General features: G+C 41.3%; 1 protein-coding gene across 1 annotated transcript in view; it reads left to right on the top strand.

Moving 5' to 3' along the window:
• Dgk (diacyl glycerol kinase 1) overlaps nt 1-26,755 on the top strand; it is a 419,783-nt gene that overhangs the window by 286,608 nt on the left and 106,420 nt on the right. Inside the window, exon 11 of the mRNA XM_067148158.2 lies at nt 13,133-13,154. Coding sequence (XP_067004259.1) covers nt 13,133-13,154 — 22 coding nt within the window. The remainder of the gene's footprint in view (nt 1-13,132; nt 13,155-26,755) is intronic.

The following is a 26,755-nucleotide window of genomic DNA, read 5'->3' as shown; positions in this document are numbered from 1 at the left end:
AGGTTTCATCAAGTTGTATCGATCATATCTTACGGATTCCAGGCCCAGGTTTATCAAATTTATAATACCGCTACACAGTTTGTATGAAAAATATGTAGTCTTTTTCAGAACAGCTTTTTAGTTCTAAACAATTGTCCCCGATGAACTGGAAAAAGGAAAATAATAAAAATAAGCCTAAATATTCTAAATTTCATGTCAATGCGTTCTTTGAATCAACCACCCTATAACCTGATTAGTTCTCGATTATGGTAAATGAAAGTTATTTTTAACAGTTCAATTTCTACTCACATGTGAAAAGAAATACCAGATCCCTTCTGATAGCAGTCTGTACAAATGAAGGCTGCACACGAATTCACCCTCGTGAATATCTTTCCATTCCACAGGTAATGCCTAACTTTAGGCCTAATATTGCCGATCAATTTAACTAACGTAATGTATCAGCTCCCACATTCCTTGAAAATATTTCAGAATATGTTATCACTCCGTCACATATAATACCAACCCAGACCCACTAACAGGTATGATTCAAATCGAAAACATGCAACGGTCTGTAAACATTACCACATGCTAGCCATGCGTTCGAAGCTGAAGCGTCCGCAACATGGCGATGCGCGAAAGTCTTCAATATTCTGCTTAGCATCAGCGCGCGCTGTGAGTCTAGATAAGTAATATTAAAGTCTTTGAGTAGAAGTATCTGTAGAAACTCTCTTACTAAAATTCTGTTGTTGTAATTAGGAGAGGCTTAACTGCAGTATAGAATTGTGAAATTTTTGTGTATTCCTTTCGGTACCGGTATTCAGTAATTAACAGTAGTTTTTATCTGTTAGGGTGTTTTAGGATAAAAATAGAATACGACTAAGTAGTATTATAGTGTAGTAGTATATTAATTACCTAATTTTCGTGTGATCTTTGAGCACCTACTATCCTAGACAATATTTATTTTCGTTCATTTTTTTTTGGTGCACAAAACAAGTTATTTTTCGTTTCTTTTCATTTTTGCCGTAAAGAATGGCTAAAGAGTGCAAGTGTAGGAACTGTGAGTGTGGCGAAGCATTGAGGGGTATGAGGGAAGAGTTAGAGAGTGTGAGGGAGATAATTAGGATTCTCACAGAAGACAGGAAGGAAGGTAGGCCTCACCCAAACATGTAAAGGTTACAGCAAAGTAAAAGTGGGGTGGGAAGGAAAGGGGGGAACTGTAGAAGACAGGTGGTCTAATGTTCTAAGGGGAAGGAGATTGCAGGCTAAGGGCTCTATTCAGGATCAGAATTCAGGACAGTTGTCTGTGAGAAATCGGTATGAGCCGCTCCAGGTAGAGCAACAGAGGGAAGATGAGGAACAGGGAAATGTTGCTGAGATGTATGGAAGTAGGAGGAATGGAAAAAGTAGGGAAGGGAAATGTATAGTACAGGATAGGAAAAGACAGGTGGAACAGGCTCATGGGAGGGAGAATAGGGAGGAGGAAGTACCTTCTACAGCTATCAGGAAAGATAGGGCTGACCAGCAAGGGAGGGGATCAAAGGAGGTGGGTAGGGTTGAGGCTCTGGTCATGGGGGATTCCATCCTTAGACAAGTGGGGAAAGTATATGGAGGAAAGGGAACCAGGGTAGAGTGTTATCAAGGAATTAGGTTGAGGCAGATGCTGAGAAAAGTAGAAGAGAAAGAGGAGGGGAAGGAGAAGGTGGTAGTGTTTCACGTTGGTACCAACAACGTAAGGCAAACTAATGTAAGTACCAACATAGTTGGGGATGTGTGGGATCTGGTAAATGCAGCACGGGTGAAGTTTCAGAAGGCAGAGATTGTTATCAGTGGAATACTCTTTAGGAGGGATACTGACTGTAGAGTGATTGGGGATTTAAATGAGAATATGAAGTGGGTATGTGGGAACTAGCTGTGAAATTTCTAGACCCTAATGGGTGGGTAGGAGATAGAGATCTGCGCTCAGATTGCCTTCACTTAAACCGCAGTGGTACGTATAAGTTAGGAAATTTGTTTAGAAGGGTTATAGGGAGGTACATTCAGGGAAACTGGGTTGTCTAGGGAGCGGTGATGAGGGTACAGAGATCTGGAAGTCGAGTGGGAATGGCATAAAAATGGTTGTGTTGAACTGTACAAGTATTGTAAAGAAAGGAATAGAATTAAGTAATTTCATAGATATATGTTGACCAGATATTGTAATAGGAGTTGAATCATGGCTAAAAATGATATAATGGATGCAGAAATTTTCTCAGGGAACTGGAGTGTGCATCGTAGGGATAGGATAGAAATGGTGGGAGGGGGAGTTTTCATTCTGGTGAAAGAAGAATTTGTAAGCTAAAAAAATTAAAGAAGAGAATCATAAAATTCTAGGTGTAAGGCTCATTTCTAAAGATCAACTTGATATATTTGGAGAGAACAGACCAGGAAAGGGTAGTGCTGACACGGATGCAGAATTATTTGATATGATAATCAGCTATGTGGGAAACAACATGGAAAGGAATGTGATTGTAGCGGGAGATCTTAATTTACCAAATGTCAATTGGGAAGGAAGGAAGCATGACCAACAAATGGCAAATAAGCTAATATGGGAAGGACAGCTGATTCAGAAAGTGACGGAACCAACTAGAGGGAAATATATCCTGGATGTAGTGCTGATAAAACCAGATAAGCTCTATAGAGAAACTGAATTAATAGATGGTATTAGTGATCACAAACCTGTTTTTGTCGTAGTTAAAAAGAAATGTGATAAAAAGCAAGGTTTAAAACGTAGGACTATTAGGCAGTACCATATGGCTGATAAAAGAAGGCATGAAGCAGTTTTTAAAAAGTAATTATGATCGGTGGAAAACGGTAAATAATAATGTAAACAGACTCGGGGATTAGTTTAAAGAAATTGTTAAGGAATGTGAAAACAGGTTTGTACATTTAAAGGTGGTAAGGCATGATAAAGAACCACCTTATTATAATAGAGAAATAAAGGGCCTAAGAAGGAGGTGCAGATTGGAAAGAAATAGAGTTAGAAATGGCTGTGGAAGAATGGAAAAATTGAAGGAACTTACTAGGAAATTGAATCTAGCAAAGAAGCCAGCTAAGGATAACATGATGGCAAGCATAATTGGCAGTCATACAAATTTTAGTGAAAAATGGGAGGGTATATATAGGTACATTAAGGCAGAAACAGGTTCCAAGAAGGACTTTCCAGGAATCATTAATGAACAAGAGGAGTGTGTATGAGAGGATCTTCAAGAGGCAGAAGTATTCAGTCAGAAGTATGTAAAGATTATTGGTTACGAGGAAAATGTCCAGATAGAGGAGGTGTCTATGCTAAAGAAGTATTAAAATTTACATATATTAACAATGATATTTACAATAAGATACAAAAGTTGAAACCTAGAAAAGCGGCTGGAATTGATAAAATTTCTGGGGATATACTAAAGACAATGGGTTGGGATATAGTAACATATCTGAAGTTATTATTTGATTATTGTTTGGTTGAAGGAGCTATACCAGATGAATGGAGAGTTACTATAGTAGCCCCTGTGTATAAAGGAAGGGGTGATAGACATAAAGCTGAAAATTACAGGCCAGTAAGTTTGACATGCGTTGCACGTAAGCTTTGGGAAGGCATTCTTTCTGATTATCTTAGACATGTATGCGAAATTAATAACTAGTTCGATAGAAGGCAATTCGGTTTTAGGAAAGGTTATTCCACTGAAGCTCAACTTGTAGGATTCCAGCAGATATCTTGGATTCAGGAGGTCAAATGGACTGTATCGCGATTGACCTGTCTAAAGTATTTGATAGGGTGGATCATGGGAGACTACTGTCAAAAATGAGTGCAATTGGACTTGACAAAAGAGTGACTGAATGGGTGGCTTTATTACTAGGAAACAGATCTCAGAGAATTAGAATAGGCGAAGCTTTACCTGACCCTGTAATAATTAAGAGGGGAATTCCTCAAGGCAGCATTAATGGACCTTTGTGTTTTCTTATACACTACATATATAAATTATATGAGTAAAGGAGTGGAATGAGAGGTAAGGCATTTTGCGGATGATGTTATTCTCTATAGAGTAATAAATAAGTTACTAGATTGTGAGCATCTTCAAAATGAACTCGATAATGTTGTGAGATGGACAGCAAGCAATGGTATGTTGATAAACGGTGTTAAAAGTCAGGTTGTGAGTTTCACAAATAGGAAAAGTCCTCTTGAGTTTGAATTACTGCATTGATGGGGGTGAAATTTCCTTTTGGAGATCATTGTAAGTATTTGGGTGTTCATATAAGGAAAGATCTTCATTGGAGTAATCACATAAATGGGATTGTAATTAAAGGATACAGATCTCTGCACATGGTTATGAGGGTGTTTATTGTAGTAAGGATGTAACGGAGAGGGCTTATAAGTCTCTGGTAAGACCCCAACTAGTGAATGGTTCCAGTGTGTGGGACCCTCACCAGGATTACTTGATTCAAGGACTGTAAAAATCCAAAGAAAAGCAGCTCGATTTATTCTGGGTGATTTCCGACAGAAGAGTAGCGTTACAAAAATGTTGCAAAATTTGGGCTGGGAAGAACTGCGAGAAATGAGACTAGCTGCTCGACTGAGTAGTGTGTTCCAAGCTGTCAGGGAGAAATGGCGTGAAATGACATTAGTAGACGAATAAGTTTGAGTGGCGTCTTTAAAAGTAGGAAAGATCACAGATATGAAGATAAAGTTGGAATACAAGAGGACAACTTGGGGCAAATATTCATTTATAGGAAGGGAAGTTAGGGATTGGAATAACTTACCAAGGGAGATGTTCAATAAATTTCCAATGTCATTGAAATAATTTAAGAAAAAGCTAGAAAACAACAGATAGGGAATCTGCCACCTGGGCGACTGCCCTAAATGTTGATCAGTATTGATTGGTTGACTTAATCTATATAGGTTATGTGGAATAAAATGTTAGGAGATTAAAATTAAAAATGTAATGAAAAACAGAAGTAAATTAAGAATTTGCAGCATTCATGTGATTCCAACAAGCAAATGCTGGTGAATGTGGTTAATTTTCTAAGCACTTTCCAGACCATTGGTTTCTATATCAAATACTCCACAGTGACTAAATTTTAGAGCAGTCCTGGCAACAACCGGGCTGCGTGGCTCAGACGTTTGAGGCGTTGGCCTTCTGACCCCAACTTGGTCCGGAGACCATGGGCCATGTATTATTATACGTATATTGGTTCGTACTGTCCCCTTATTACCTGGCTAACTCAGCCACTGAGCGAGAGATCCCAAGGGGGAACGTTCGTGCATGGCTGTCCGAATTTCTAGAGGCATTTAAGGGAAGAGGATTGACGACCAAGCACAAAGAACAATTTTAAAACATCACTTCTGACATTTATTCACATAAGCATATGTAGAAAACAAAAGTATTCTTGCAGCAATATAAATTTCGATTACAATTTCATTGTGTCGGGTTTCTTCCAGCAGTGAATTTACATAATTAAAATAATCTTCGTCGATGCAGACAACGGTTAGGATCTGGACAATTAATACACGTGAATCAGGCCTTCATCGCATTTAAAAATAAAAATATAAATGTGACTGAGCCTCTCCTAACTCACAATAATATTTACAAATCAGCAGGCATTCATCGTATTTTATTATTACAAATGCCACTCGTCCACATGGTAAATCTATAACCGACATTTTTAACTAATAATCATTTACACTATTTCAAGGTAGGTAACGCTAGCTTATGAAATGAAATCTGTTGAAATCCTACTATTGAACATGATTCTATTTCAGTCACAATTAATTAATTATTATTACTGTTAATTGCAGGAGTATTTGCCATTGTTTGAGATGGTAGGATCTGAAATTGAATCTCGAGATAGCAGAACTAATCTTACAATTAGATAAACAGCGTATCAATTAATTGCACTGACTGACAGAGCAAATGCAACACCAAGAAGGAGTGGTTCGAAAGGGATGAAAGTTGGGGAAAAAACAGAGACGGCACGGACGAATAATTGATGTTTATTTCAAACCGATATGCAGGTTACACAATGCGCACGGCATCGACTCAGTAGGATGTAGGACCACCGCGAGCGGCGATGCACGCAGAAACACGTCGAGGTACAGAGTCAATAAGAGTGCGGATGGTGTCCTGAGGGATGGTTCTCCATTCTCTGTCAACCATTTGCCACAGTTGGTCGTCCGTACGAGGCAGGGGCAGAGTTTGCAAACGGCGTCCAATGAGATCCCACACGTGTTCGATTGGTGAGAGATCCGGAGAGTACGCTGGCCACGGAAGCATCTGTACACCTCGTAGAGCCTGTTGGGAGATGCGAGCAGTGTGTGGGCGGGCATTATCCTGCTGAAACAGAGCATTGGGCAGCCCCTGAAGGTACGGGAGTGCCACCGGCCGCAGCACATGCTGCACGTAGCGGTGGGCATTTAACGTGCCTTGAATACGCACTAGAGGTGACGTGGAATCATACGCGATAGCGCCCCAAACCATGATGCCGCGTTGTCTAGCGGTAGGGCGCTCCACAGTTACTGCCGGATTTGACCTTTCTCCACGCCGACGCCACACTCGTCTGCGGTGACTATCACTGACAGAACAGAAGCGTGACTCATCGGAGAACACGACGTTCCGCCATTCCCTCATCCAAGTCGCTCTAGTCCGGCACCATGCCAGGCGTGCACGTCTATGCTGTGGAGTCAATGGAAGTCTTCTGAGCGGACGCCGGGAGTGCAGGCCTCCTTCAACCAATCGACGGGAAATTGTTCTGGTCGATATTGGAACAGCCAGGGTGTCTTGCACATGCTGAAGAATGGCGGTTGACGTGGCGTGCGGGGCTGCCACCGCTTGGCGGCGGATGCGCCGATCCTCGCGTGCTGACGTCACTCGGGCTGCGCCTGGACCCCTCGCACGTGCCACATGTCCCTGCGCCAACCATCTTCGCCACAGTCGCTCACCGTGGACACATCCCTATGGGTATCGGCTGCGATTTGACGAAGCGACCAACCTGCCCTTCTCAGCCCGATCACCATACCCCTCGTAAAGTCGTCTGTCTACTGGAAATGCCTCCGTTGACGGCGGCCTGGCTTTCTTAGCTATACACGTGTCCTGTGGCACACGACAACACGTTCTACAATGACTGTCGGCTGAGAAATCACGGTACGAAGTGGGCCATTCGCCAAGGCCGTGTCCCATTTATCGTTCGCTACGTGCGCAGCACAGCGGCGCATTTCACATCATGATCATACCTCAGTGACGTGTCTACCCTGCAATTGGCATAAAGTGCTGACCACTCCTTCTTGGTGTTGCATTTGCTCTGTCAGTCAGTGTATAACGGAGGCAAGTACTTGCACTCCTACATGAAATCTTTAAAACCTAAGAGGCACTAGGCCGATGAATCAGGGGCTATCCCCGAACTATGGAGGTGACTCGTATAAGAAAATTTAATACATTAAGGAAGAAAAGTTACCAAAACGTAGTCACCTCAAGGCAAAAATGAAGCGGAGCTCGAGAGGGTAAAGCACTCTCTATCCCCGATTTACAGTTAAAAATATATGAAGTTTTACAAAAGTGACGGCAATTTACATGTTTGAAGATAGGTTACATAATGAAGGTTTCGGACCTTCCCCGAGGGTTAATCTGCTGAGCTAGCAAGAAAATAAAGATGTTAAACGGCCATTACTTTTGTGAAGAGCTGCTGCCCGAAGGAAGAGGCGCTACCCGCCCCCTGCTACACTTCCATACACTAGGCTAGATGTTGTTCGAGTGGCGGAGAGCCAGGAAAATCTGCAGTTTTTATACTCTCGGGGAAGATTTGAGACCTTTCAAGAATAATTAAGACACACCCACAGTCGTTTATTGGGTAGCTTACAGTTACACATCCAAATCGAAGAGGAAAAACAAGATTGGTCAAAAATTAATTCCAGAAATTCTGGATTGGCTAAGTTCAAAACTGGCGGAAAGAAAAGATTTATATTGCCAACCCACAAATGAAAGAACGAACTTTAGTAAAGAACAAACTTATGAATACAAAATTTCTTCAAATAAAGTTCTTCCACTTCGCAGCAGGGTGCATGGTCATAGTTTTTTGTAGAGACATCTATCAGAGACTGTCCACACTTCTTGATCAATAGAAAACAAAAAAGTTGAACTCCACACAGTACTGACAACTTCGTAATCACAAAATTTACGGTAGTGACATCCCCAAATGTCCTTCCCTGGGGTGACACAGAAGAAGTTTTTTTAACAAAATTTAATCATCAGTTGAAGAAAATTTCTGCTTTCTTGCAAACAAATAGTGGGAGAATATGGAGGAGACATTAAGAATTTCCAAAGTTTTGTAGAAGAATTTTGAAGAACATTTAAACCAAAAAAATTTTTAGAGTTTCCTTTTGGGAAGTAGAAAGTTAGGAGTTAGTTGAACTCCGGCTTGAGAGTGTCTTTGTTGCCTTAGAATGCCCACCACACGATGAAAATTTTGACGGCATGTCCTGCCGCCGCTGCCGGTATCCGGTCGAGGTCACCCGGACCTCTCAAGTACCCTGAGATACCTCTCTCCCGCACTGTGAGAGGGGCAGTCGTGGTGAAGGACGCCGCAGATGCGAAGTTAGTTTACAGTCCCCAGATAAGCTTGCGGTTGGTGCGCCGCAATTCAGCCTGTGCCGGGAGATAGCCTCCGGCGCGCCGTACACAGAAGGACATCACGGGAGTGGAGTGGGCCCTTACCCCACCACGGTGGCGGTAAGGCGACGAACGGCTGAGGTGCACTGAAACAGTAAGATGTCGCCGGCAGAATTGTTGTTGACATATGATTTAAGGGTACGATATTTGTTGAAGAGGTAGATGGACCAGCGGCGTGGAAAATTTTATTTGCCACTGATATGGTTTAGCAGGAGACGGGAGCTTGGTAATGGCCGCCAGGAAAAGGGCAGCAGAATAACGAGAGGGGAGGATCGTACATCAAAGACTATTTCTATAACAATTAAAATAAATTGGGGCAGAAGGCATCTAAAACAAAATATAACCTTCACACTGTTGCAAAACGTAGATAGCAAATTGACAATGACATTACACAGGTTTCACCTGAGACAGGTGTACCCTAAAGATCCTCACGGTGGCTGGATTGCTCACTAATAATGTAACCGGAGTAAGGAAATCTAAAATGATGCACGGCCCATGAAATCTGGGGGCTAGCTTGCCCGCGGGAACAATGTTCTTGACCATTACTTAGTCTCCTACTTTTAGATTGGTGGTCCCCCGTCCACGATCATATCTTTCCCTAACCTTCTCATGAGAAATTTTAAGATTGGCCTTAGCCTTCTTCCATAGATCTCTAATATTATCAGGATCTATTGTCTCAGGTAGAATATCACTAAGAGACCAAAGGTTAGAGAGCGGCGTGTTGGGTACAAACTTAAACATCAATGACACTGGAGTGAATTTGTGAGATTCATGAACCGCCGAATTCAAAGCGAAGGCCAACCAATGCAGGGATGTATCCCACCTGGAGTGATCATCATGATGATAAGCAATAAGAGCCGATCTCAGATTACGATTGACCCGTTCAGCCAGAGATGGTTGAGGATAGTACGCTGATGTTGTTGCGTATGAGATGGATAGATCAAAACAGAATTTACGGAAGAGATTGGAGGTAAAGGCTTTAGCATTATCAGAAACAATATATTGACACGGACCAAAAGAAGCAAAGATGGTATTTAAACAAGAAATGGTGGACTGAGCGGTAGCCAGCTTAGTCGGAAACAACCAGGAAAATCTTGTGAAACCATCTACACACACAAGGATGAATTTGTTGGCATTCCCCTTTGATTGGGGGAAGGGTCCTACGTAGTCGATATAGAGGCGTTCCATGGGGCGCGACGCTTGATGCTTAGTGGACATGGTAGGTTTACTAAGCAAACAAGATTTACAAGCCTTTACCAATTCACGAATTTCACCGTCCATACCTTTCCAAATGAACATCTCTCTGATCTTTTCTCGGGTTTTGAAGATGCCTAAATGCCCCCCAAGTGGGGTCTCATTGTAATACTTGAAGATCATATGTACAAGAACAGCTGGACCCACTTTAATTTTCTTATCATGCCGCGACGGGCAACATAAAACACCATTCCTCAATACATAAGGGACGACATGTTCCCCAGAAGAAAGGGTTTCCATAATAGGAGCCAGCGTCGGATCTTCACGTTGATATTTTTCAATATCCCCAAACAACATGGGAGCATCAGTTAGAATAGCATTTACACCAAGAGATATGGACTCGGGAAATGAATAATGGTCTCCCTGTTCAGAGTTCTCTACGTCGTTAGAAAACATACGGCTTAGTCCGTCTGCCACAACATTTTCAGACCCTCTTATATGCCTAACATCGAATTGGAAGGCAGAAATTCTGATGGTCCAACGGGCTATACGACCGGTAAGACGAGGCCTAGCTAGGGCCCAACTTAAGGCTTGGTTGTCTGTTTCCAAGTCGAACTTGACGTGTTCCAGATAGAGGCGGAACGTCTCTAGCGCAAATAAGACTGCCTAACCTTCAAGTTCATAGATGGAATACTTGGCTTCCTGAGCCGATAGAGTCCTAGATGCATAGGCGATGGGTCGCCTCCCTAGTTCAGTCTCTGGAAGGGCTGCAGCCACCGCCGACGACGACGCGTCGGTTTGGATGATGAATTTCTTCGAGAAATCAGGCATAGCAAGGACAGGGGCATTACAAAGAGCTAGTATGAGGTCTTCAAAAGCGGCTTGTTGAGAAGGTCCCCACTCGAATTTGACGCCTTTCCTACGACGTAAGTTCAAGGGCGCCGCTCTGTTAGCGAAGTTAGGAATAAATTTCCTGAAGAAATTCACCATGCCAATGAATCTGGGAATACCTTTGATGTCCTTCGGAGGTTTGAAATCACGGATGGCCTGTGTTCTAGAATGATCCACTGCGACACCATCGGGCGACACGATATGCCCTAGAAATGACATGGAAGGCTTAGCGAAAGCGACCTTAGATAGCTTCACCGTTAACCCTGCTTTACGAAGGCGATTAAGGACCTCTTTCACATGATCTAGATGTTCTTCAAAGGTCTCTGAAAATACGACATCATCAAGATAATGGTATAAGTACTCGAATTTGATATCGGAGAAGACCCTATCTAGCAGTCTCGTAAGCGCAGCTGCTCCCGTGGGAAGCACGATAGGCACGCGGTTGTACTCATACAAGTTCCAATCCGTGGGAAAAGCTGTCAGATGTTTGAATTCTTCGGCTAGAGGGATCTGATTATACGCCTGATTAAGGTCTAAGATGGTGAAGAACTCAGCTTTTCGAAACCATGAAAAACAAGAATGAATGTCGGGAAGGGGCATAGATTGTAACACCACCTTCCGATTTAAAGCCCTATAGTCAATCACAGGCCTGAAGCCACCTTGGGGTTTCGGGACTAAGAAAATAGGCGATGAGTATGCCGACTTAGAGGGCCGAATTATACCGTCCTTCAGCATCTGATCTATGATCTCCTTCAGAGCCTTCATTTTAGGTGGAGATAACCTATAAGGTGGAAATCGAACACGAATCGAATCCGTAACTTCAATCTTGTATTCGATAAGGTCAGTAACACCAAGAGTATCAGAGAAAACATTTGGAAACGACTGACACAGCTTACGAATACTCTCAGCCTGCTCCTCAGGTAGATGTCTAAGGTCTAACAACATCTCATCCTGGGTAGGCGAAAAAGATGAACATGACACAGAATTACATTTTAGTAAGGGGATTTTGAAATTACTAGCAAATTTGAAAGTGCACGACTTGCTCTGAATGTCGAGCACAAGACCGGTGTGAGACATGAAGTCCGCTCCTAATATGATGGGGCAAGACAAATGCTTAGCCACAAACAATTTTACTTTCCAAGTGAATTTCGAAATGCGAATTTTGGCATGTAGGGAACCTAAAATTTCTAATGGAGAGGAGTTTGCCGAAACGCATTGAACCGAAGACGAACAATAATCAGGAAATTTACAGGCAGCCTTTAATTTAGAGTACCATTCAGCCGAAATAATTGAACAAACACTGCCTGAGTCTAATAGAGCGGTGAGGGGTTCATTATTAAATTCGATTTTGAGAAATGGTACAGGTGCGGGGGAATCCGCCGCAATCCTAAGACATTCTTTGGGGCATTCAAATGTCGAGTTGGAAGACTTCCTACCCTGTTCCGAGCCTGAGATTTCGGATGGTTTACTTGGGGCTCAGCCTTGAAAAGATGAGTTTTCCAACTCAGCCGAAGCCACTAGTCACTTTTGATTATTGGTGGAAGTTGCGCCTGAAGTTGAGCAGGAGGGGGTGCTGTTAGTATTAGGGCAATTTTTGGCTATGTGGGAAAACGACCCGCATTTAAAACAGCCTTGGGATGACCCTGCTCCATTCCTTGTCCCACTTGATTTAACCAAGAGACACTTGTTCCGGAGATGATCTGCCGACCCACACGCATAACATTTGCGGGCAATGACAGTTCGGCGAGGTGGAGGCCGAAAATTACTTAAAGACGGAGGGGGATCCTTCGCGACACGTAATGTGTCAGCATACCTAACACCTTCGGCTGATACAGCCATAGCCTCTAACTCGGCAAAAGTTTGCGGACGCGCCGCGAAACACAAATATGACCTAGGATGGTGAAATTCCTTCCACAATGGCCTGTACAATTTGATCTTGAGGGAAATGTAGAGCAAATACTCTAGTGTAAAATTTAATGTCTTGGATGAAGTCGGCAAGATTTTCATCCTGTCGCTGTACTCTATAATAATACTTTTGAATTAGAGATGACCTAGCTCGAGCCGGAATGAAGTTAGCTAACAGGTGGGCATGGAAGTCTTCTATAGAGGATTGATCAGCTATGGCTCTTACTATTTTGTCTGAAAGGTCACCGATGGCATAGGGATTAATGATCTGAAGAATATGACATGGGGAAAGAGAAAAAACAAGGGCGTGATCCTGGAACTCGACTAAAAATCTTAAAAATGAAGTGACATCACTGGTAGAGTTAACGGAAAACTTGGAAAAACCCCTAAGCAACCCCTAAGCTAATGGATGAAGCAAACTACTGAACCCGGGTGACATGGTAGGTGAAGGCCTAAGTGGCGGAGAAGTTGCTTCAGAGGGTACATTATTCAACACAAATGGTGGTATTGAGGTACGACTCCCACATTCATTTTCTAATGGGGCAGAAGTTTGTTGAGTTGCCACGGATTTTCTACCATCTTCACCCTTGGACGAATCCTCCTCGCTACGTTTGCCACGACGGGCTGGTCGGTTTTGGGAGTAGCGGACCCAGATAACAATTCACCAACTTTACTGGACATTTTAGAAAGGTGTTCAACAAGAGCACTAGCCTCCTTACCCTGAAGTTCATTTAACTTAAGAGACAATAGATCGCTACCTCTATTGGAGAAATGGTACAATCTAGCCTGTACTCTTTTGAGTTGATTTGGAGATGGATCACTCACTTCAAAAAACTAACTACAGGTGCTAGCTTAGTAGTAGTGTCAGTGATAGTGGAGAGAGCCTCATCAATATCTTTCTCTCCCAATGTTGGGATACAAATTGATAACTCTAATGACTCCTTCAGTTTGTTTGTGTCTACCGCAACCGTGCCTCCAGATTGAACATTTCTAATGGTTAATTCATAACTCAATTCCCCCTTGCGCAAATAGCTGGGATGGAGGACTTCGCGAGGGCCGGACATGATGACCAAAACTTGATAAATTTAGAAATTTGGAAAAGAAAATTCCAGCAACTGAGAAAATTGTTAGAATTCAAATTAAATTCAATGTTTAGCCGTCAAAAGGGGCTTAAATGAGACCCATTCAACCACGCTCTGCTACCAATTGTTACGGGGTACCCGTGGAATGCAGAGGTGAAAGAAGGTGCGGGCTGGAATGGGTCTAACTACAAAGTTGACATATTGATTAAAATTGCATTAAAGGTTATATTTTCAAAAATAGCAAAACCATTTTCACATAAGATTTCAGATTTTAACAACTAACAACAAGTCAGATCAGGTACAATACCAGGAAAGCCAAGATTTAGAGATATTTTAACAATCTGGGCCACAAGCCCTAATTTTTACAATTTCTGAGCACTCAGCTCACAACCACATATTACCAAAGGGCAGAAATCCCACCATTACATGGAGCACTTGCTCCCACCTAGCACTGTCAGGCCTCCTAGAGGCACATATCCAAATACAAGAAAGAGCTGACCCGCTCTCAATTTTTCAAGCCTATCAAAGGCCACAACTGACCTTACTATTAACTGCCCTGAAGGCACACTTACAAAGAAACAGGGGTATCTTGTACCCAACCTAATGGGCCTTAGTAGAAAAATAATAGGTTAAGTTAATGGCCCGCAACACCAAGTAGAATGGAGGCGAGTACTTGCACTCCTACATGAAATCTTTAAAACCTAAGAGGCACTAGGCCGATGAATCAGGGGCTATTCCCGAACTATGGAGGTGACTCGTATAAGAAAATTTAATACATTAAGGAAGAAAAGTTACCAAAACGTAGTCACCTCAAGGCAAAAATGAAGGGGAGCTCGAGAGGGTAAAGCACTCTCTATCCCCGATTTACAGTTAAAGATATATGAAGTTTTACAAAAGTGACGGCAATTTACATGTTTGAAGATAGGTTACATAATGAAGGTTTCGTACCTTCCCCGAGGGTTAATCTGCTGAGCTAGCAAGAAAATAAAGATGTTAAAAGGCCATTATCTTTGTGAAGAGCTGCTGCCCGAAGGAAGAGGCGCTACCCGCCCCCTGCTACACTTCCATACACTAGGCTAAATGTTGTTCGAGTGGCGGAGAGCCAGGAAAATCTGCAGTTTTTATACTCTCGGGGAAGATTCGAGACCTTTCAAGAATAATTAAGACACACCCACAGTCGTTTATTGGGTAGCTTACAGTTACACATCCAAATCGAAAAGGAAAAAACACGATTGGTCAAAAATTAATTCCAGAAATTCTGGATTGGCTAAGTTCAAAACTTGCGGAAAGAAAAGATTTATATTGCAAACCCACAAATGAAAGAACGAACTTTAGTAAAGAACAAACTTATGAATACAAAATTTCTTCAAATAAAGTTCTTCCACTTCGCACCAGGGTGCATGGTCATAGTTTTTTGTAGAGAGATCTATCAGAGACTGTCCACACTTCTTGATCGATAGAAAACAAAACAAGTTGAACTTCACATAGTACTGACAACTTCGTAATCACAAAATTTACGGTAGTGACATCTTCTGAGAAAACTTATGAGTTGATACAGTTGTTAAAGTTCAGAGTTTCTCCTGTAGAGGAGTACTTTAAGGCGGAAAATGCAGATGTGTGGCGTAGAGGTATACCAGCCGGTACAATTATTATTATTATTATTATTATTATTATTATTATTATTATTATTATTATTATTATTATTATTATTAATGATTATTAAATCTATCAGTCCTCTCGAAATTGTCATAAAAATGGATGACACGATCCTAAAGAATTGTAGATAAGGCATGGATGACATTCAATTCGACTCTACTCCTCAAAAATCAGGTACGATTCCATCTCATAATATTTTAAATGTCACATGTAAATTACGTAAAGTTTAACGCGAGGTCAATTTTTTTACATATATAAAACCTGCAATTGAGAATCCATTCTAAAGAACATCTACAGCAAACTAGGTACTCTAATAGAGTTCACAAATTTCAATCACACAGGTAACTCGTCTACCTCGCCACCTTTAAGAATGGAAAATGGAAATAAATCTAACTACAGCAAATACTAACAGAACTACGATCTGGACGATCTAGGGAAGAAAGATCATCTAGTCATTACATAGATGAGAAAGATATTATACAATAAATGGATACTCAAATGTTAGGTGATGTTCGACTCCTGGTTGAGGTGTTCACCATTCCGGCAGTTCCCTTTCGTTCACCTTCTCCATGACAGAATCGCCTTACATATTTAGCAGCTCATGGAAACACAGCAGTTAACGTCCCTCGATGAAATTGATGTAGTTCTTGAAAACACAGGATCCATCGTGAAGTTGTCGACAATATTCGTTGAGCTGGGTCTTCGCCACGTGCAAGTAGAATTTAGCTGTAACTAACACAACAGGCATTAAAATATGCATGCACCAGTTGAAATTTCCATTAATCGCGTGGAGTATTAAACTTAACTTGAATCCTCAAACTTGCAATACCACTCGGTGAAAGTTCTACTTTAACTACAGTCACAAGTAGAAGAGTAGGCTATTGTCCGTTGAACTGAATCCAGTCCGACGTGGTTCGTAAGAGCAGCAGGTCAGATAAATAAGATAAGAGCAAATAAGACAAGAGAGTGATTTAATGTGTGCACGAAGTTGTATACCTTTTGGCTCGGGGGTGTGTCGTTTTACATGACGACTATTGGTTCACCAGTATCTCCTTTAATTGGCTACGACTATTCTAGAAGTTTGTAGGTTGTAGTCGCTCGATGGCCAGGCACGCGCGCTAGCCTCGGGAAACCTGTTCGTCACGTGTCCTCCCCTTTCACTCGATCGAAGAATGGATCAATACTTGCTCCGTTCAGAACCGGTAAAATCCAGCGTAGACACATATAACACAGCTCGCTGACGGCAGATTCCAGCCCTTGGCAAACAATAAAACTTTCAATGCCGGCCTGTAACTAATAATCTTATTATGATCAAATTTGACGGGGACAGTACATAGTTTTATTTTCACTTTATCGACTATCTTTGATTGTTCTACATGTGGTTCGAGCTTAACAATTATATCTAGTATGCAGATCTATATGTGCTCTGTTCTTAAAAGGATAATGCCGATCCATCAACATCGTCCTTATACCGATAGATCATTACACCTACCTCTATACTTCGTTGCACTTCAACTTCCTTCTATGGATTAACTCCTTAATATCTCGAAATTTCCCTCCATACCGAATTCTGATATCAAAAGTTAATTTTTACACTCAAGAACCATTTAATCTCACAAAGGCTAAATGTCACCGCTTTGGAAAAATGTTTCCTGCTGAGTGAACATTTGCATAGAATTGCAGACTTATGCCGGTTGAGCCCCAGTTTCGAACCTCATTCCACCCACCCTCAGAGAGGTTTGGGAGTTTTGGTTTTTCTAGGGGATGTATCATTTTCTCTTTTACAAAGTTTTACGTTTCTATGGTACCTGGAAGCCCGTCATTATTATGCCTATTTTCATTTTCCTACCTAGTTTAGCCATCGATACTGTCGAAAACTCTTTTTGAATAACTGGAATATGGTTTGAGATTTTTCAATTTCCGTTGAATATGTTGAATTGTTTCACATTATTTGTAACAATGAGTTTTCGACATTTCTACCATTATCACGTACACAGGCGTGAAAACTCTTAGGTCAGTCATCTATCGCAGAATGGATAGAGAATATGACACCTAGGTGACAGTCCTAAATGCAGATCAGTAGTGTATTGATTGATTGATTGATTGATTGATTGATTAATTGATTGATTAAAATTCTCAAGGAATACTACATCAGCTCCTTTAAACTCATCCCGCGCTCTCATACCCAACTATGGTTGTAGGTACCTATTCCTGCTTGCCTTATGTTGTTGGTAGCAACCTGAAAAACTACGTACGGCTGTGAAAGCTGGACTCTCTCTCTCTCTCTCTCTCTCTCTCTCTCTCTCTCTCTCTCTCTCTCTCTCTCTCTCTCTCTCTCTCTGTCTCTCTCGTTGTGGAGAACGCAAGTTATACCTTTTGCGAGTAGTCTATTTCCAGCAGAAGGAAGACAGGGTTTTGTTCTATGTTGTTGTGCAGTTTCTCCTTGGTTGTAGTTTTGAAGATGGTGTTGGATTGTATTACCGGTAATAAAATTGTGATTGTGTTAAGGTAAATTTTTTTTTATTGTATAGAACATTTGGCGACCGCAACAGGACTACAGGCAATTTCAACATCAAGATAAATAAGAAGAATGATGACCGAACGATGAGTATTACGCGGCGTGTTTACTAGCGAAGTGAATAGCCTAAGCTTGAAGAAAAACTGAATTTTGCCGATTGTGACCACGTGGAAATTCGTAGCAGGTATGCTTCACTTGTGGAAAGATACCGTTACGAGAAGTTAAAACGTATTGATGATGAAGTCTACATCGTGCTTGAAACAGAGATCGACAATTGTAGTGAGGGCATAGCCCTCGTGTAGGCACTCCACTCACTCCGCTTACTGTGCACGGAAATTCGGCGGCCCTGATGCTCTTTTATAGTACGCGAACCTTTTTTTGAGCTCTAATTCCCATTCAGCACTATGGAGCTCAGGGTTCAAGAAAAGGTTCGCGTACTATCACCGCCGTCTCGATCCTCCTATACTGCCTGTTCTATGCGAGCCTTTTCGCGACTACGCTGCGACAAAATTTCTCCGCTAGATGGCAGACATAGACGCACAATGTTCTAAACTTATTCTAATAACGACAGCCTACAAAACACTATGCAGTATGGTCATATGTTCACTGAAGCTCATAAATTACATCAGTAATATTAAATATCGGCAATATTACCTGTATGAAGACGCAGTTGGCCTCATAATGCACATTTTAAAGATTTTCCTGGAGGAAGGCTTGGAGTGGTACCGTACTGTTTGTGTTCTTGCCAACGCAATATCAAATAATAGAGGTCTTACGAACTTGGTTAGGATAATATCACTAACAGTTTGCTGATGTTCTTTGACCTCAAACTGGAACAAAACACATTCTGAAAGGTTTTTTTTTTTTTTTTTTTTTTTTTGCTATTTGTTTTTACGTCGCACCGACACAGATAGGTCTTAATGGCGACGATGGGATAGGAATGGGAAGGAACCAGCCGTGGCCTTAATTAAGGTTCAGCCCCAGCATTTGCCTGGTGTAAAAATGGGAAACCCCGGAAAACCATCTTCAGGGTTGCCGACAGTGGGGTTCGAACCTACTATCTCCCGGATGCAAGCTCACAGCTGCGCGCACCTAACCGCACGGTCAACTCGCCCGGTATTCTGAAAGGGAAGACGTCGCAAGTTCTCGTATTACGCTCGTACGTTTGAGGACTTCGACAATAGGGCTCAGCAGCTTAAACAAACTCCTGCAGATGCTTCACCAGAGCAACAAAACAAGGTTTTGGGTATCGAACTCCTCCTCTGTCCTGATGCATAATCAGTTCCATTTAGCGGTGTCGAAGCTCTAGGCAGTGAGATGTTACTGACACAAATGTCATACTCCATCCTCTCTACAACAATACGAACCTAGTACCTGCAAATTAGGATTTGATTTCCGGTTTCTAGTTTGATTGAAATATTATCGTCTGGATATCTGAGGTTGTACAAAATGTCTAAACATGAACACGTTTGTTTTGTGATTGTCCGTCACAATTCTTATCACAAGGAATCCACTATCCTCCACGGCTTTAATCACCTTCTGGAAAAAATCCGCAGCCTGTTTCCAGTCATTCGACCGGGTCAGGAATGGAACGAATGGAACGAAGGCTGTCGCACTCCTCTGGAGCAGTTATTAATGAATGACAAATGAAATGATATTCGAGAGTGTTGCTGGAATGAAATATGACAGGGAAAACCGGAGTATCCGAAGAAAAACCTGTCCCGCCTCCGCTTTGTCCAGCACAAATCTCACATGGAGTGACCGGGATTTGAACCACAGAGGTGAGAGGCCGGCGCGCTGCCGCATGAGCCGTGGAGGCTCCATCACCTTCTGATATAAGGTGTAAAGTCACAGATGCGAGAGTAATCTGAGGATATCCAATTACTTCCTTTATTAGGTCCTTGCCTAGATAAAGCCGACAGCCGCTTTTATCTTAATTCCCTTCTAGACGGTATTTCATGGAGTCGTATCTTTTCTGGCTGCGGACCACCTTGCCGAGATTGGCAAAATGGTACATAACAGTTGAATATTTCGGCGAAAGAATCTGAAGTTTCAGTTCTGCGAAAAATATACCTTGCACGAACGGAACACCTTAAAATCACTTTTGAAATATCTATAAGCATAACATGATTAATTCATTTCACAGTTCTATACAAAATATCTCTTGTACGAACGAAAGTGTCCAGACACGTTTACCCATTGTACGAAATAACTCAGGTTTTCACTCACATTCATGCTCCAATAACACAGTGCTACACCCACACTGACAGCGAAGATTGTGCGTCTAGTGCTGCACTCTTACGGCGACTTGGAGAAATATTGGTAGTCGCGCCTTCCTGTCTTAAACTAGTGGCATAGAGCAGGCGGTATAAGAAGATCGAGACGGCGGTGCGTACTATACTTTTAGTTCATCCGATCGCCGATAGGAGCGTCCTTTACGATCTGCCAGCGATCTGCGAACTGTTGCCAACTGTTAAGGAAAGGAAAGCTTTTGACACCATAAGCAGAACCATACTGTTAGAAAAAGTGGAGAGTTTCATTGGTAGTACGAACTACCTTATACCGCTGATTAGGAACTTACTGCTCAACAATTCAATAGAAGTAGATGATGGCATTACCAAATCTATTATTTTGGAACAAACAACCGGGGTATTACAGGGAGACCCGTTAAGTCCATTATTATTCATCATTGCGACAGCAGACATAGTAGATTTGGTAAACCAGGAAAGCGTCAAACTATTAATGTACGCTGATGATATGGTCTTAACATCAACGTCAGAGAAGGAACTCCAGGAATCATTCAACCAAATAGTAGGCTGGATAAAGAAAAATGAGCTCAAACTGAATGTAGAAAAAACAGTGTCCATGACGTTTAGAAGAGGGGGACCTCATGGAATATTCTATTATGAAGACCAAGAACTTAAGTCCGTAAAGCATTTTAAATACTTGGGTGTAATTTTTCAAACCCAAGGTAATGTTTTCACCCTCCATCTCATAGACCGTCTAAATGCATCTATGAAAGCAATATCTGACATTAAGCACCTGAGAAACTTGTCTCTAGAAACGGCCATAAAACTCTTTCATCTAAAAATCAGCCCTATAGCAACATATGGCTTGGAAAACATTTGGGAACATTTGAGTATGAAACAGATAAAATCGAGAAGTTGAAGGCAATCTACTTGAAACGGGCTCTGTGCCTCTCCAAATATTCTCCTTCCCGGCTCGTGTATGAGCTATCCAGAGAGGGATTTTATGTGGAAGAGCTAAGGTTACAGTTGTTACTTTCAGCAACAACACCCTATATACATCTGCTTCGAGACCTACGATCGAAGAAGGCTGACATCTGGGAAGATTTCTACTCTACCGACGCCATGGTAAATCGCGAGTGGGTTCAAGGTGGATATGAACTGCGACACCTACTGACGAGGTTCTCCGTTCATGGGTTCCATTATAAACTGTGTAATATAAAGCGTTATCATGAACCAGGTTTGAACTGTGTATGTTTAAGATGTGGTGCACACTGTACTAGGTACCATGTTTTAAATTGTAAACAGCGATCAGAATCACTGGTGAAATTTTGCAACGAAGACTAATGATTTATATAGTAATTCTTTGCACATTGTGCGCGTTAAATAAAATTATTAAGGAAATGTCCAACGGACTGTTGTTGCGAAATTTGTTATAGGTTACAACCACTAAATTACTTAAATTTTCTTGCCGTGTGGGCAGTGTGCACCGCGGCGATAGTTAAGAGCCTCTCGAAGGGAGTGTTGCCCCCGAAGGGGGCCACTGTTCCCATGACAGAGCTTGGCCTGGATTTGGAAAGATAGGTTACAGCTACTAAATTACATATTTTCTTGGCGTGTTTCTTGGTGTGTTTTTATTCTGCGCGGGCTGGTAACGGAACCAGCCAGTTAGGAATTATGGGAATGACGTCATGTCGGCCATTGGCCGTACTCGTAGCTGGCCGGCTAATGGTCTATGGTAGAGCTGGGGACGGAGCGGAGCAGTTGTTGTGACGTCATCACCCGGTAGTACCGAGTGAACTACCGAGTAAATGTCCTGACGCGGGACGTTTAAACACGTTATAGGTATGCACTGCGAAGGTATTGCATCCCTCTGTTAATACCCTTCTCTCACAACGTAACAACTGTAAATAACTGCATATATATTCACTATAATTGTTATATACGCAACTGCTAGGGAGTAGGAGGTAGTATGTGGAATAAATGTTAGTTACTCGTATAGTTAACTCATTCGAATAGTGAAACAAAGTATGGCGCATACCTACCGAAAGGGTTTGTATACAAGGGGATTGGAAGTTAACAGAAAAGTAATGTATTAACAACTATTTCGTAAGTTCATGTGATACGGTACACTGTTAATGAGAAGAATAACCTGAATATAAAGAATCTTATCAGAATATAATGATAAACACTGACATAATTTCATCTACAGGATGACAAAAGTAATTACGTAAATGAACGTTGACTGGAATGTCCTTCTTTGCAAATGTGATTACAAAACATATCTGACAACATAGTACTACACGTCCCAATGCCAAACAGCTATCAGTAGAATGCTTCTATAAATACAGTTATTATATTATATTATATTATATTATATTATATTATATTATATTATATTATATTATATTATATTATATTATATTTGATGTGCCACCACCCGTCGCGTATGTGCGGCCACAAAATTTGCATTTTGCGTGTTTCCTATTGTCAGTGATGTCAAACAACTGCCAGGCATCCGACGGTTTTCGTGGCCATTGTGGAACAACTTTCTGTAAAAATTTCTTTAAATTCCTTTAAATGTTCTAAAAATATAACTACTATCTACGAATATGTTTAAATATCACACTAACACCACAAATATAATCTAACAGACTTTACATTATCTACAAAACATAACAAGCGTAGGAAATATATACGTACATTCGAAACAACACAGATTGAATACAGGTACTTTCGTACGTGTGTTGTGCGCTACACTGTGCTCAGGTCCTCCGCGAGTACTCGCAGTTGTAAGCGGAGGGGATCGGTGGTGCGCTCTACCGCTACAACCGGATTACTCATCGGTATTACCATCAAGTCGGCCGTGGTATTACTCGCTCCGTCCCCACCTCTAGTCTATGGCGCGTGAAAACTTTCGATGTGTTGTAAAAGTAAACATGCCTTTTTGGGTGGACTGTCGAGTCCCTGGCATTGGTAATGAACACATCTCTCTTCTAAAAGTATTTTAAGGTGCAATTCATATATATTTCTTTGCGAGGTTGTGTTTTATATACTGGGGTGCCTACACTAGGGCGGTATAGTGAGAAGGGCTATGAACTGAAATTTTTTTAAGGTTAAAGAGAAGGTGAAGGCCTTACAAGTTGCAGATCAAGCTGTTTCTGAAGTCAATAGTACCATAACATTCCTCCAATCAGAGATTATTAAGACTACCAAAACTAGAGCTCAAAAGGTTTGATGGGAATGTGAAAGGTTAGATTGGGTTTTGGTGCAATTTACTAAAATTTCTTACATGCAGCCTTAAAGATGAAGACAAATTTGTTTATTTGATTCAGTGTATGGGACCTGGTTCACCTGCTCAGAAGCTGGTAGAAAACTTTCCTCCTTCCAAGGAAAACTATAAAAAGGCTATAGAATTGTTTGAAGTCTAGGTATGGGAAGGATGAGTTACTTATTGAATACTATGTTAGGGAACTTTTATCTTTGGTGTTAAAGAAAGACAACTTAAGATCCGTAGCACAACTGTATGACAGTCTGGAAGGACAGTTGAGAGCACTTGATTCATTAGAAGTGACAAAGGGGAAATATGCAGCAATGTTATTTCCCCTTGTGGAGAGTGCCTTACCAGAGGTTATGTTTAAAACCTGGAACAGGTACCATGTATCAAAAGAAACGTCTACCAAGGAACCTGACTATTGCTTGACAGAACTGTTACCTTCTTAAAGACTGAGGTTGAAGGGGAGGAACGACTTAAACTAAGGCAAGGTTCTTTTGAAGCTGATGAGAGGGTAGATCGTGATAAGCAAGATGATAAAATCAAGATTAAAAGGAGGGAAGTGCCGTCAGTAGCTGCTTTAGTTTCAGTAGGGGATGTTTCGGTTAATAAAGGAAACAAGAACAACAGAGAAATAGCATGCATGTTTTGTAGTAGAAGAACCACACATCCTTTCCAAGACTGTGCTGTAGCTATTGATTGTTCTCTAGAGGAATGCCAAGGGACGTTAAAGAAAAAGGAAGCTTGTTTCAGGTGTCTACGACAGGGACATGTCAGTGCTAAGTGTAAGATGTTTGTGAAGTGTGTTTTGCAGAGGGAAACATTATGCTTTGATGTGTGTGAAGACAGCCTCTGATGAACCTAAAGATGATTCAGTTTCAAATACAGTTAGCATGATTGCAGGTAGTAACAAAGGACAAGTGACTTATCTGCAGACTTTAGTTGCTAAGGTAGTTGTTGGTGGATCCACACACAGAGTGAGAGTTCTTTGTGACAGTGGATCACAGAAAAGCTACATTAAGAAGTCTTGTGCTAAGAAATTAGAGTTGGATGAAAGGTAACCCTAAGTCAGTAATTATTTCGAGGTGGGAAAACAGCATCTGTTTGCTTCGAGTCCTATCAAATAACTCTGTTGGGTATGAACAAGGAAAGCAGATGTGGGGTTACAGTGTTAGGCTCTGATTGTATTAGTGATAGTGCTCCCCTAGTTGATGCTGACTTGTTTAATTTACTGAAGGATAAGGGAGTTGAACTTACTGATGTTAGACAGTGTGATGATAACAGTGCTAGTGACATACAGGTATTGTTAGGAGCTGATGTCTGGGCTTAGATAATCATGCCAGACTTTGTGCATGTAGGGTAGACCAGGGTAATTGTAAACAGGGGGCAAATATAAACAAAAGCAATGGGAAATTTAAGGCTCTTGATAGAAAAACTTGGATTGTGGGAATATTAGGATGACCATGTTGGCCAACATGTCAGAGCATTTTAGTGCCAAATTTCAGCAACTGTTGGTTTGTGAATGGCTACTTTGTGAATGTGTGTGAAAGAATTTGAGAAACAAATTTGCTATGTCTTCTCTTGATCTCAGTAAGTAGACATGTATCACACATTTAAAAAAGAAAATAGTTTCCAAGAGCCTATGTGCTGTAGTTATGATATGTTTCTAAGTTTTAAGAGATTTGGCATAACCTCACTTCATAGGTTATGGTTTGTTTACAATTGCCCCATAATTTTTGTTGATGGGGTAATTTAAACATGAAAACAGGGTCATTGTAAACACGTTTTATGTGGCTCCAGTGTTATCTTTTATACTTGTCAGTAGTCAAGAAGCCAAGGAACTATATTAGAAAGAAACCTCCACCCAGCTAAACAGTGGAGGATTTTAAGAATGCTGTCAGGGATGTCGAAAACCATAACTGCAGTTATCGTGAAGCTGAGGAAAAGTATGCTGTTCCGATATGTCATATATCACAGGATTAAAGGTCGGAAAGTACCAACAACCAAAATTGGAGCTGGAAGAAGTACAATTCTTTCTCCAGAGACAGAAGAAAAAATTGCACAGTGTCTGATAGCTCATGCAAAAATGGGTTATCCATGCTGTAAAGAGGAACTCAAGAAGTTAGTAGCAGATTATGTTAGAACTAATAATATTCCTACTCCTTTCAAAAACTGTATATCAGGCAATGACTGGTACCATGGTTTCATGAATCTGAATCCACAGGTTTCCTTAAAAAAGCCTGAACTTCTTCAGAAAGCACGAATGGTGGCAAGAGATCATGTTGTGTACTCTTTTTATGATGATTTAGATAGCTTATATGAAAGTATGAGTTTTAAAAGGGATCTCAGCAAGGCTGCATTTATTTTTAATGCAGATGAATCTGGTGTTGGAAGTGATCCAACGAAATGGAGGGCCATTGGAGAGAAAGGAAAGCCTTTGAATTGAGTGTCGGGCGGTTCCGGCCTGGAGAGCACTACAGTTTTGGCTTGCGTTTCTGCAGATGGCACAACTTTGCCACCGTTGATAGTTTTTAAGGGAGCAGCAGTTCAAGAACATTGGATATCTCAGGATCCATTTCTCAGTACTACATACGGAACATCAAGGAATAGGTGGATGGAAGAACCTGCGTTCTTTAATTGGTTTGTGGATGTATTTGTTCCACATGTTAAACAGTTACGTGAACAGAAGAACCTGCCAGACCAAGAAGCAGTGCTTATATTTGATGGACATACCAGCCACATTAGCGTTCGTATAATTGAAGAAGCAGCTTCATCAAAAATTCATCTTATAAAGTTGCCCAGTCACTTAATTGACCGCTTGCAACCTCTGGATAAATGTATATTTGGACCTTTAAAATCTATGTGGGATAAAGAACTGGTGAAGTTTGGAAAGGAACAAATGGGTGTTGGACCTGGATGACTGAGTAAGCAAAGGTTCTCAGAAATATTAGGCAGTGTGGAAGACTGGAATGAAACCAGAAAATATAAAGAAAGATTTTGAATCTACTGGTATCTTTCCTCTAGACCCATCTAAATTTGACAGAGAAATTTTCTCTCCACATGATTTAAGGCAATACGAACAAAGTAAAAATGCCCAGGCTCATAGGTCTGTAATAAAATGAAAGTCACGTGTTTCTGATTTAGGCCTACATGAGGAATCTACTAATGCGACTACAGATGAGGACCTGCATCCATCTGACAGAATAATTACAGAGCAGGCAGTAAACACAACAGTTCTAGACTTGAGACCCAGAATAAGACAGGAAACTCCCATTAAACCTACTGACATTATTGACATTTTTGCTAGTAAAATAAGAGGAATGAAT

The sequence above is a fragment of the Anabrus simplex genome, chromosome 5 (assembly GCF_040414725.1).
Source record: "Anabrus simplex isolate iqAnaSimp1 chromosome 5, ASM4041472v1, whole genome shotgun sequence".
NCBI lineage: Eukaryota > Metazoa > Arthropoda > Insecta > Orthoptera > Tettigoniidae > Anabrus > Anabrus simplex.
This window is presented reverse-complemented; position numbering and strand designations above follow the sequence as displayed.